This window comes from Anser brachyrhynchus, assembly GCF_964034855.1.
Source record: "Anser brachyrhynchus genome assembly, chromosome: 2".
Taxonomy (NCBI): Eukaryota; Metazoa; Chordata; class Aves; order Anseriformes; family Anatidae; genus Anser; species Anser brachyrhynchus.
Genome location: NC_137695.1, coordinates 56,937,387 through 56,950,518, shown reverse-complemented (window position 1 = coordinate 56,950,518; position 13,132 = coordinate 56,937,387). Strand labels below are relative to the sequence as shown.

The window sequence follows — 13,132 nt, the reverse complement described above, 5'->3', positions numbered from 1 at the left end:
TGTCAGAAAAATTGCATTTTTTAAAATAAGCAAGCTAGAATGACCTCTCCTCACCCGCACTCCCCCAAAATAAATAAATATTTCTTTGTCTTTGAGAATCATTCTTAAAGGGTTTCTTAAATTGTAGATGTTGAGGCACCTCTTAAATACTGATACTGTGAGACATCTTCAGGGACAACCACTATTACAGTGTAGTAGTATAACTCATCGAACTGTCATATCTTTCTTCTTGAGCCAAATTTGAGGTGATTTCAGTTTAGCACCTTGAAAACACTTCTTCACTCATTAAATATTCACTAAACATAAAATTAATATAATGTCCAACATCCTTTGGCTGATGGCAACCTTTTTGGTTTCATGCTTGCTTGCTTCTACATTCTCATGGGATTCTTTGCAAGACACTCAATAATGTAACAAATGAAGGTGCGAACAGTCTATAAGTATGCATTTATTAGGCTAGGAATTAGACTCTTTTTCCATATTTTTTTTAGGAAATGTAGGGTTTCCCTATAATTAAAAAATAAAAATAAAAATAAAAATAAAAATAAAAATAAAAATAAAAATAAAAATAAAATAAAAATAAAAATAAAAATAAATAAAAATAAAAATAAAAATAAAAATAAAAATAAAAATAAAAATAAAAATAAATTAAATTAATAAAATAAAATAAAATAAAATAAAATAAAATAAAATAAAATAAAATAAAATAAAATAAAATAAAATAAAATAAAATAAAATAAAATAAAATAAAATAAATGAAATAAAATATTAAAAGATGCATTGATTAAGACAGTAGCTAAATTTGACTTCCTGACATTACAGGGTGAGAATCAGAGATTATAAAAGACATGCAAAGGCTAATGAACTGTCTGATAATTCATCTTTTATTATGAGAAGAGAATACAGAGCTCATGAGAAAGAACAGTACCCAACCAGAAGACCAAAAAGTGTATTAGTGGCTAGGACTGATCCAAGTCTAGAAGTACAGAAGCTGAACGATTGCAAAAGCTGTGGGAGAAACAGAGGGACACAAACTTCAAATACAGCTTCTCAAACTGTTTTATTTTGTATTAAGAAGGCCCAAATTTTACTTACTTTTTACCTCTTAGTAAGACTACTTTAACAGTTGAGCACTTTCCTTTTCTATTCCCCAATGAAATAAAAATGAAAAAAAGTCAGGTTTAATAAGCCATAACAAATCTTGGTACAGCAGTGAAGAAGATGGAACTGGCAATGTTCAGAAGACTGTATGTCAGAAGACTGTAATGAATTATTTTAAGGTGAAGTTATTGCCTAATTTTCTCTTTATCATTTTTTCCATGAAATCTTTTGAAGAAGCTGCACAAGAGAGCATAAACAACTTCTACAAAGCGTCAAGTGCAAACTAACTTAAAATTTGTGACACTGCGTCTTTGTTGCAATGTGGGCCTCATTCTCCCAATTATAAACTGACCGATACCAAAACACAAACCCCAAATACACCAGTACACTTCTTAGCTAATAGTTAATATTGAATATACCGGTGCTATTATGTAAATACACTTTGGTCTCTATACTATATGTTAGTATGTTCATTTTTTAAGATACTTTTCTTTTTTTTTTTTCCACTAAAGAAATATACTTTTCCCCAATAGAATAACTTCGTTTTGAGCCAAGAACATTTTTCTACTTGTTCATAGGTCTGTTCCTTTTCCTTCTTTTCAATTCAGTGTAGACCAAGGGCCCATCTGTAATTCATCTTTGTGGAATAATAAATAAATAAATAAATAAGACCAAATAGCAGAATGGTATTCTATATTTTAATAAAAGTTTCTTAGCTATTTCTAATATTACTCATTCAAGCCATTACCTACCTTTTTTTTTTTTTCTGATTTCATAGTTTAAATGTGGACAAATAGGACACTCATAAAACTTAATGTAGTGAGGTTTGTGACTTATCACACTTGCACATTTTCACTAAGATACTGAGCTCTCTGCTGTCAAAGCTACTTTTCAGCTTCATCGCATGACACACCAGCAGCCAGAGACTAGAGACACTTTTGGGCAGCTTCTTCTCAATGGTCCCCTCCACTGGGCTCTGCTCCCCCACAGTCCAGCCATGGAAAGGCACTGTCCTGCAGTACCCTGCACAGTCAATGCAGTCAATGGCATTTCCCTGTACAGCAAAGGATCTGAAATATCTGTTCGCAATACATATGGACCTACAGAGTTTATGCATCAGAATGAGAATGCAGTATTTTAAAGTAATGTTGTAGCTTTCCCTCAGCTGAATCAAATGGATTTTGCACTGGCATATACTCTTTGCTTTGAAAAAGAATCCTAGTCACCAGCTCTCTGAAAAGTGCGGCAAGTGTTCAGGAGCCTGCGGATTTCTCTCCATTAATGCAGAGAGAACTTAGTAATTGCTTAAGGCTGTTAAGCATCCTGACTTTGTCACAGTGGCACCTCTAGAAAAAGAAGGAATGCCTGGCTGGCAGCTAACCTTGCATTGCATCTTGTACTGTACTGAGAACTTTCTGCCAAGGAATGCACTGAAACCAGTGCATTAATTTTATAACACACTTTTTTTGCTAGAAAGGAGGTGATATGCTGGACCCTGTCCTCATACAGGAAAATAAATATTTTCATCCTCTGCAGTTGCAGTGCATTTTATCTCAGCTATATTCAGTTCAGGAAGCTGCAACCTGTTCCTGCTGCTGGATTCAGAGTTCTGTCTTTCTGGTGCTCTGGATCCAGCTCCTACTTCCCTGTACTCACCCATGTTTAAGTGTCTCACAGGCCAATATGGGTCCATGATCCCAGAGCTGTGACATGGTCCATACAACATGGCAGAGCTCTGCAGGGCAGCCTTCTCTAGCATCTTAGCATGAGCAAATTGTATGCACTTCCTCCTTTCTTCCAGAGCTCAAATGGTAATTGTTAGAAATGTCTATATTTTGGGGAAGAAAAAAAAAAAAAAGTAAAAATTATTGCCAATTGCTTAGATTATTTCCTTTCCATAAGAATAAAAGAGCTGGGATACCTTAGTTCTGAATATCAAGTTTGAAGCATAGAGGAACTAAGATGTTTAACAATTGTGGGAATTGTTTAGTATGGGCAAAATAAATTTTAAAAAATCCCTTGATTTTTTTTCCTGAAATTATCTTTATTATATAAATGAGTCTGAGGAAGAAAGGAAGCTTGGGAAGCTAGATCCTAAGCAGATATTTTTAACAAACTAATGGGATGTTCCAGAGAGAGGTGCAGAAAGCATTGATAACAGTATAGGAAAGGAAAAGATTCGTTCCCCAGAAGCAAAGTCTTAAGACATTGCAAACAGCAACTTGGGCCCAAAGGAGGGAAACAAGTTACCAAATGTCCAAACGAACAGTGTGAAGTGGAACACCACCTTCTGCAACCTGGGCTATGTTAACTGCTGCTTGAGAAGCTGGAGAGGTTCCATTTGACTGAAAGCTGGCAAATGTCATTCTGATTTTCAAGAAGGGCAAGAAAGAAGACCTTGGTAATTACAGGCCTGTCAGTCTCACTTCAGTGCCTGGTGAAATTATGGAGAAAATTATTCCGGGAGTCATTGAAAAACACCTAAAGGATAATGCAGTCATTGGTCACAACCAACATCGGCTCATGAGGAAAAGGTCATAACAAACTTAATTTTCTTTTATGACAAGGTCACCCACCTAGTTGACCAAGGAAAGCCCATTGATGTAATCCTTTTGGATTTCAGTAAAACTTTTAATACTCTTTCTCACAGTATCCTTCTGGACAAAATATCCATCATACAGCTAGATAAATATATAATACAATGGGTGAACAGTTAGCTGATGGGTTTTCATAAATGACTTGGATGTAGGATTTGAAGGTATACTGCGTAAGTTTACAGATGACACTACATTGGGAGGAGCTATTTACTCCTTTGAAGACAGAGAGATCTTCACAAATTTGAGAGCTGGGCGATCACTAACAATATGAATTTTCAAGAGCAAGTGCTGGATTCTGCACCTGAGAAGGGGCAACCCTGGATATACGTACAGACTGGGGGTTGAGAGGCTGGAGACCTGCCCCATAGAAAAGGATCTGGGTGTTTTGGTCAATGGCTAGTTGAATATGAGTCAACAGTGTGACCTGGCAGCCAAAAGGACCAACCGTATTCTGAGCTGCATCAAGCATGGCACTGCTAGCTGGTTAAGGGCAATGATTTTCCCACTCTGTGCTGGTGTGGCCTCACCTCAAGTACTGTGTACAGATTTGGGCACCACAGTATAAAAAGGACATAAAACTATTAGAGAGCATCCAAAGGAGGGCTACAGTGATGGTGAAGGGTCTAGAGGACAAGACATATGAGGTGTGGCTGAAGTTACTTGGTTTGTATAGACTAGAGAAGAAGAGACTGAAGTGTAACCTTATTGCGGCCTACAGTTTTCTTGACAGGGAGTGAAGGGGCAGGTGCTGATCTCTTCTCTCTGGTGACCAATGGCATGAAGCTGTGACAGGGGGAGGTTCAGACTGGGTATCAGGAACAGGTTCTTCACTGAGAGAGTGGTTGGACACTGGAACAGGCTCCCCAGGGAAGTGGTCACAGCACTGAGCCTGACAGAATTCAAGAAGTCTGAACAATGCTCTCAGACATACAGTCTGATTTTTGCGTGGTCCTGTGTGGATCCTGGAGCTGGACTTGATTATCCTTGTGGGTCCCTTCCATCTCATAGGATATCCTATGATTCTGTGATTCTATACACAGCTACAAGCATTGATCAGCAAGATTCATATTTTACTGCACCAACAGATCTGGTGATGAACGCTTGGGCCTACATGCCAATAAGCTGCACTGGGTCAGTAGCACACACTGTTCTTGGTGACCAAGGAATTCAGGCAAGGGCACCTGGAGGGAAAGGAAAGGGGTAAGAACAGAAGGGGCTGAGGAACAGAGCAGCAGAACCGTGAAAAACACAAACACGGGGCACAGAACAAAGCACCACCATAGAGAAACTGGAAAGCTGGCTGAACCTTAACAACTATGCATGGAAGCTGTTGGGTTTTCTTGTGTGTTTTGTTGTTGTTGTTGTTGCTGTTGTTTGATTGATTGATTTTTTTTGTGTGTGTTTTTGTTTTGTTTTTCACTGTTCCTACTGCCTGGCCATGAGGCAAAGAAATGAAAAAATACCTGCCTCTTCCTTCTTAATTATCATGGATTGGCTTCTGCACACTAACAAACTCAGCTCTCCAGTGGAAATGCATGGCAACAGCTTCACCTGAGCATATGAGAATTTGGCAAAAGCCTGTGCTGTTTTCACAGCTCTTCAACTGAGGGCATCAATTTTTGTGCTGGCACATTTCCATCCTCTCGAACTTCCAACCACAGGACTTCCATACCATAAACAAAGCTAGCATCATGTTGTTATCCCCCTTTGTATGCAAGGCAAAACTGCCGTGTAAGATTTTGCAATTTTCTTCAGTGCTACTTTTCAAGTGACCTTTAGGGTTTGAGCAGCTGACAGAAAGTCCCCTGCTCCAGCCTCCAACCTTGACGCTTTTCTATTTAACCATGCAACAGCCTTTTAAAGCAAAGGTGCCAACTTGTCATTAATTTTGTAGCTATTAAGACAAATGAATGTGGTTCTACTACAGCTTAAATTTCTGCAATCTAAATCCAGCTTTGCTTTTATTCTCTACGCTGGTTCCTGAATCAAACTGCTGTAAGCAATGAACTGGAGGCAGGGAGAAAAGTAATAAGAAAATATTCATTTAATTGCTTTTAGCTTTCAGATTGACTCATCCACAAAAATCCCAAGTATAAAAAAAAAAAAAAAGTTTGTTTGTTTTTTAAAAATGCTTGTTGGAAATTTGTGCCAGTATTCAGGTCCTCTTGAAGAATTTCATGCTGAGAATGCTTAAATACAGCCTTTTACAACTATCCATGAAAATGTTTTCTGCAGATGTGTACCTACCAGCTTGTAAAATGCTAAAAAAAAAATGCATATTGCTTTTACAGCTCACCTATCACTGTTCCTCCAGCTTTTCTGCTGTCTTGCATTCACTCAGCAGCCCAGTAGTAACTCTAAGCAGTTTGCCTGTCACTCAGAAATCTAGGACAAGTCACCACTGCAGCTGTGAGACTAAACTCTGCTTTGTACAGGCAGTGAATTGGAAAATGTTGTGGATACAATAGCAGATGCAAAGATAAATGCTATGCTCAGTAAATTCAGTATATCTAGAATATTTCAGCCTTGGTGTACATCTGTTGATGTGTCAGGCTGTTTTCTTTGTGCATTTCAATGCTGTCAGATGTGTGAGTGTGGCAAATCTCACTATTTTATTGAAACTACCAGCACACAATATTTAGAATACTTATTTTTATCAGTGTTATGGGGAAAGGATGGATAGAAAGAGATATTCTTTTTTTTTTTTTAGGACAAAAGAATCTTTAATGCTTTAGTCTGTACTCAAATTACCTCAGATGGTTTCAGTCAATAACAGTCTGTATTTCAGGGAATGGAGGAGGCAGGTAGTATTCCAGAGGATTTAGTACTTCAGTAAAGTCAACATAGAGGTCATGATGAAAAACACTAAGATTTCTGCAGGTACTCAGATAATCCAAGTTTTCCATATTTCTGTGAAGAACTGTTCCAGTGTGAAACAACTGTCTTCTCCCCACCTCAGTCTACAAATTCACATCATCTAGAGGCCTGAACCAACCATCTGATGCTGAAATCTCAAAGAAAAACTTATGTTGTAAGTACCTGAACAATGTGACATGAAAATATTTTAAAATAGTTGATTTAATTTTATTTTTTCATTTTTTTTTCATGTTTACATTTAATTTAATTTTTAAAACCCAGAAAAGAATAGAGGGGAAGTGGTAGGCATAGCAACAGAATAAAAGATTAAAAAGTGTTGATAATACTTGGAAAAGAACAGGAAAGAAGGAGAAAACTGACATGCAAAAGAAAAATGGAGATGTGGAAAAAAAGTGGTGAATAAGGAAGATGGGCAGCAAACACTGACTGGAAAACCTTAATAGGCAGGTGGCAATCTGTATTTCATAAACAGCATCACATACTTGAACAGAGAGCTCTTGAGACACATGGTGCCAAACATAGTAAAGCACCATAAACTTTGCTCCAGATAAGTCACCAATTTCTCCTTAAAATCTGCATTTCTCAAGCTGACTTATCAAAAACCTCTGTACATTTTATGCAGAGATTTGTTCTTTAATTCCTCAAGTCTTGGAGCTCTTTCTTTTAATATTAATTCACTGGTCTACTTCTCTTATTTGTACTGCAACTGATTCAGCAACATAGGACAGCAAAGATTTGGCTGCTCCACTATTTTACAATATGTGTATTTTATGTTTAGTTTATTTATGTGTATTTTAGTTTACTAGAACTTCCTTAAATTAATCTTAAAACTCTGCTGGAGATTATTTTTACATAGGTATTTTTTATATTTTTTGTAAAAACATAACCAAATAAAACAGTTAAAGAAAATGGTGCCAAGCAGACTGCTAAAGGAAACTGATTGCCTGCTAGAATGTGTGCATGCTTTGGCATACTAAGGACTGCAGCTTCTTTATCTATTCAAATAGCATTTATCTTCTTACAGTGAAATCTCATCTGAATATTCTTCCATTCTGGAGATTTTACAGTTCATGCATTTCTGTATATATTAATTAAATATCTAATTTTCTAGTTGGGTCTCCAATTTAGATCTAATGTTTTGCCAGCTTATTCATTATTACCCTTTTGATTGGAAAGAATAAATTCATTCCTTGAAGAAGAGAATCATGTCTTAAATATTCAGATTTTTTAATATAAAATCTTATTTTAATTATCTAAGTTTCTTCTGTTTGGTATCTTGCCATAATTAATCCTTTATCTCTTTTTATCCTTGGTACATTGTTTTAGAAATTGAAAGGGCATTCATCCAAGAAAAAAAAAATAAAATCTCAAATCAGCAGGAAATAAATCTCTTCATCACAAGTAGCTGCAACATTTCTCACCTTGTCAAGAAACTACAGTCACTCCAAACAAAGTGAAGTACCTAATTATTATTAGATTTTCTTCAGTCTTCATACTGTGGTATACCATCAAGAGGCATTTCTGTTATATGAATTTTATCCAGAGAGTTGGGAAGTGATTGGAAAAATGATTTTACTTCCAGAATTCTTGTTTTATTACCTCCCTCATGGTTTCTGCTATTGGAAGTTTCATATTTTCCTTATCTGCTACGACATTTTTTGTGAAATATCTATAAGTGAAAGTTTCTCGTATTTGTACAAAATCACTCATTGCTGTAGAACACCTATCACAGGCTTGATTTTGAGTCCTGGCAAATGCTGTTCTTGTATTGTGCTCTGAGACATTTTATCACTGCTAATTTCAGGTAGTTCGCAGCCTGATCCACAGCTGGCATAAAAACAGTTTCCTTCTTTCATGCCCTCTACAATTTCCTCTCACTTTTCTATTCTCCTGTTGCGCTGCTGGGGCATGTACCACACAACAATCTCATCAAATTCCCCCTGAGTTTACTGCTTTGTTTTGCACGGGCAATACCTCATCCTTTTCATCAGACTGTTTGGGGGCTTTTCAAGGCTTGTTGAAATATCCACATGATCAGTCAACCTTTACCCTTGTAAACTTATTACACAGGCAGCATATGTTAAATAGCATGAAGGGAGACAATGCTTGAGACTGTCCTGGCAGGACTGTTTTGCAGTGCATGTAACGATGCAGTAAACTGGTCTGCCAGTTTGGGATTCAAGATCCAGAGTTTTAGAAATGGTTTAAAATAACATAAAACCATCTGTCTTTGCACTACTGCAAAACCTGCAGTAGTAGCAATGCAATGGTAGTGATAAATATTGAAAACCTTTTTAAATAGAACAGTGTAGCAGTCATGTAAATTGCCTGGTCAGTTCTGACCTTTGCAAAGAGATTCCACTCCTTGGATAGATAATGAAACACGTCTTTCCATTAGTAGTTAAGAAGTCCACAAGACTCAGCATTCTGCTACTGTGTTTGAAAGCATAGGCAGCAAGAGATTTACCTCTGATGCACTGATATAGCATAGAGGCAAAGAATAGCAGAAAAACAGTTAGTGTTAGGGGGGTGTCCTGATTTATTTTAGCTCCTCAACATTGATGTCAAGCAAATAGAACTTTGGAAGTGTGTGTTTATGAGTATTGCATGTCTGTTTCCTATAATAGCTAATGGCTACTGTTTTCCTTTTATCTCTTGAAAAATCTGTTCTCTGACATCATCATAACCCATATGAGAGAAAAACAGTGTCTGTGAAGACAAAATGAATAAACAAGGATACTGATTGTCCTACATTTGGTGATTTGCAGAACAGCAAATCTTGTTGCTTTCTAGAAGGCAAAGAAACACTGACTTTCTATTCTTACAGCAGACTTCTAGAAGTACATTTTGGGTCATCATATGTCAGTAATTAAGACTGAATTTCCTTCTCAATTTGATCTGCATTGGGTATTCATGGTATACTGTCAATGATTGCTGACAATATTGTAAAAAGCTGCGTAAAACATGCCCCAAACCTCCTGAAGTATTTATATTTGTCTATATTAATAATTATTTTCAATTATAGCTGATCAGATCATAAATTACACACTGGCCATAACAGCAATTCAGTTTTACAGTTCTGATAAGTGCATGTAGAGCTCAAACTAAGGTCTTGTATTTTTATATAATGACAGAAATTTGTATCTGTATTGTAATGGCTAATAGTCTAATAATGAACCAGAAAATTTAAAAGCCATACAGAAAAGCCATGGTGATCTGTAATTGGTTTACTTTGTTTATAAAGGAATGAGAATTTTGGACATTTATGTGGTGCCAGGAAATTTAGCTAGCCAGGGAAATCATATTTATTTCCTAAACTGAAATGTGAAGTCTGGAATTGCTCACGTCTGGAACAACTCACTGTGAACAAGCACTAACAACATATTTGAAAGGGCATTGGCCAAAGGTGTAATTTAAGTAAAATATCTTGGTCTATAACTTGATTTTAGGACTGCAATTCATGATCTTTGCAGACAAGAATTAATTAAGTTCTGTGGCAGTGTGCTTTCTGGGGAAAGTAAGAATAATTTTACTCCTTAAGTAACTTGAAAGCTTAAGTGGAGCAGAGTTGCCCTAGAACTGCTTCTATTTCAGTGAAATATTTTTATTTTCATGACGGACAACATGTGTGCAATGAAGGCCTCCCTAATTATGTGTCTAGCAGGCTAGCAGTCTGCTAAAAAGAGAGGAAGAATTGAAGTTTTAGCAGGAATTAGTGAAATGGACGTCCTGAGATCTGCAAGATTAGATATATACAGAAGTTCTTCCCAGCTCCTTTTGTAGGCAGTAAGCATCTCTTTTCTGAAGGATGGGAGTCAAGGAGTTATCACCTTATCCTTGAACAACACAATAGCTTTTAGACTTCTAATTTTAGCTTTCATATAGTCTTCCCTTCTAACATAGAGGAGGAGAGGTGTGTCAACTAGTGTGATACCAACTCTTGTTATGCATACTCTGTAACTATTTGCATTTACTTCACTGAAAATACACAAATCTTATTTTTTAGTTGACATGAAGGAATGGAAACACTCCCTCTTGCAGTCATAGCAATACATCCTCACTGATTTATCACAGACTCTGTGTCTTTTGTAGTGGCTATCATCAGAATCACGTGCCTCTCCTCAACACCTTTTCCTCATAGCAAAGTACTTCCAAATGTATCTATCCTCAAAATTCAGATAAGAAGATAGGAAATGCCTTTCATCCCACTTTATAGTCATTAGTCCAACCTTCTTTTCCAGGTGTACACTCTTGAATCAGGAAAAGGGGAGTGTCACTTTTTCCCCATTTTATGAAATTTATATTACAACAGTTCCTTCAGACACATATACCCAAGTATGAGTTATATTTTACAAGCTGTTAATTAGCTCAATCCTTAAAATTTAAAACCAGGTTTGAGACCAGGCTTGGCCTCAGGTCTGGATGATGAATTGTACTTCCTCATAATCGGCTGCTATATCTCATCAGTGAAGACCTTCCTTCAAAGATGTCAATAAAAGCAATAGAAACCCACCAGTCAAAATGTTTAAGCTAAATCACCATTCAATTGTATACTATTTAGAATTCCTACGTGTTGCAGGTCAGGGTTTTTTTGTTTCGTTTTGTTTTGTTTTTATGGCTTTGGTTTTTTTTCTCTACTGTCAAGTAGGTCTAAGTCGGAAACATAACTGTCCCCGGTATGCCAAGAGCAACATTGTTTGGCCATGTATATCAGTACTTTCACACTTCTTTTCCACAAAATTAACCTTCAATCTACAGTTCCTGCTTTTGGAACAAGCATACACAGAGAAAAATAGAAAAGAAAAAAAAAAATCAGTGACAATTTGCTCAAAGTTTCAGTGAGAATGTAGCTATTTCCCAGATGGCTTCCAAAAGGAACCTCCCTGAATTGGAGGTTATTATTTTGGATCAGCTCTCTTAACATCAACTCAAATTGACATACTAAGCTTGTATTTGCTAAGGGTATTTTGCAGAACCAATGACCAATTTTTAAAATGATTGATGAGTTTTCTTTCTTAATATATGGAACAATTACTGGAAGCATATGTCATATGATGAAGAAGATGTTTTCCTTAAATAAATTCTTCCAATGTCTTCTGCAGGCCTTTTTTCATCCCTAGCTAATCTCTCCACATAATAAATGGAAGTATTGTGTTACTAAGTATCATATGGCCCTGGAGGAAAAATTGTAAGTTGTCCAAGAACCTGCAGATCTCAGAAAACATGTTATTCCTCAAAACATAAATTGGGCATCAATTCTGGGAGATTAGGGAGATTCTGTGATGTTTCATGTTTGTGATCAGATAGGAAGAAGCTGTGGCAGGAAATACAGCTGAAAAACAGAGATTTGACCCTCAGGGAAGCCTAAGGCACAGGAGCACAAGAGTACCCCAGCTGACAAAATAAATAAATAAATAAATAAAACCATTAAAAGTTGAACATACTTCTGGAACGGCAACACATCAGGTGATGAAAAGGTATCACTTAATAATGACAGAAGCGTTTAATGAAATGAGTAAGCACTTACTTGTGGTGACTCCCAAAAATAATTCCACTCCCTTCAATTAGAGCAGCCATCACTTTAAATATAGGTTTCAGAGGAAGTGGGAAGGTACCTCACTAGACAGCATCACAAAAGTGTAACTCTTGTGCTGAAGCACTACTTAACAGAACCATGCAAAATGAAGCAAGAAGCAGAAAATAATAACCTAATCCAAAGCCTGGACCTTTTAAAATAATTGATTCATTCACTTCAGTAGAATTAGTCTTAACTCTCTATGTGACAAAAAAAAAAAAAAAAGGAAAGGGCTGATTAAAGTAGAAGTTCCCCCCCAAACTATGCTCTGTAGGATGGATTTTTTAAGAGAATGGTTTACTAAGAGAGCAAATTCAGTTCCCTTTTTTCAATGCACGGTGAGTGCTTTCTCAGTCGATTGCATATCCTGTAGGTATTATTCACAGGGTCTTCCAGATCAGAATGCAGAACCTTTCATCAGCCTGAACAATGAAGGAGAATAACTACAGTAGTAGTAACCTGTGATTACTACCTAAGGTCCCCCTCTCAGACTGTAACTTCACTGTGGTAGACTACATTTTCTTATTGGTTTAAGAGAACAGTCCCAATACAATGGCAATATTCTTCAGCCTGTCTTTTATTAATTTTTAACCATCTCTGTTGGTTCCAAAACCTTGTTTGTATAAAATACATCATCCAGAAAAGGCATACATTTTTTGTTTAAAGCCATCCCCTCCTTGGGTAGTTCATTTCAACAGTGAGTCTGATACACCTTTAAAATTGCAGTTTATTTCCATTACATATCTGGCTCTTACTTAGACACTGCATCCTGTTACGCCTTTTTTTGGCTTAGTGTAAGAGCTCTTGAGCTCTTTGTACCTTCTTAGAATTAAAACACTGTTTATTTTTTTTTAAATCAACTAGGTGAAAGGACTTAATATTTTTTCTTTCCTGCTTTCATATCCAATGATTGTGCCATCCAGCTTTTGCTAGAGGATCACATCAAGAGTTTGCACCAAATAGGTTAGAAATTGCATTGCAA

General features: G+C 36.5%; 1 protein-coding gene across 21 annotated transcripts in view; it reads left to right on the top strand.

The window, feature by feature from the left end:
- Window positions 1-13,132, top strand: part of CNTNAP2 (contactin associated protein 2) — a 1,160,459-nt gene that overhangs the window by 1,104,492 nt on the left and 42,835 nt on the right. Inside the window, exon 22 of one of the 21 annotated variants that reach the window (XM_080582604.1) lies at window positions 6,617-6,702. The exons of the other annotated variants lie outside the window; for them this stretch is intronic. Coding sequence (XP_080438730.1) covers window positions 6,617-6,687 — 71 coding nt within the window. The 3' untranslated portion in view covers window positions 6,688-6,702. Of the gene's footprint in view, window positions 1-6,616; window positions 6,703-13,132 lie in introns of those variants that run through there. 21 annotated transcript variants of the gene reach the window in all.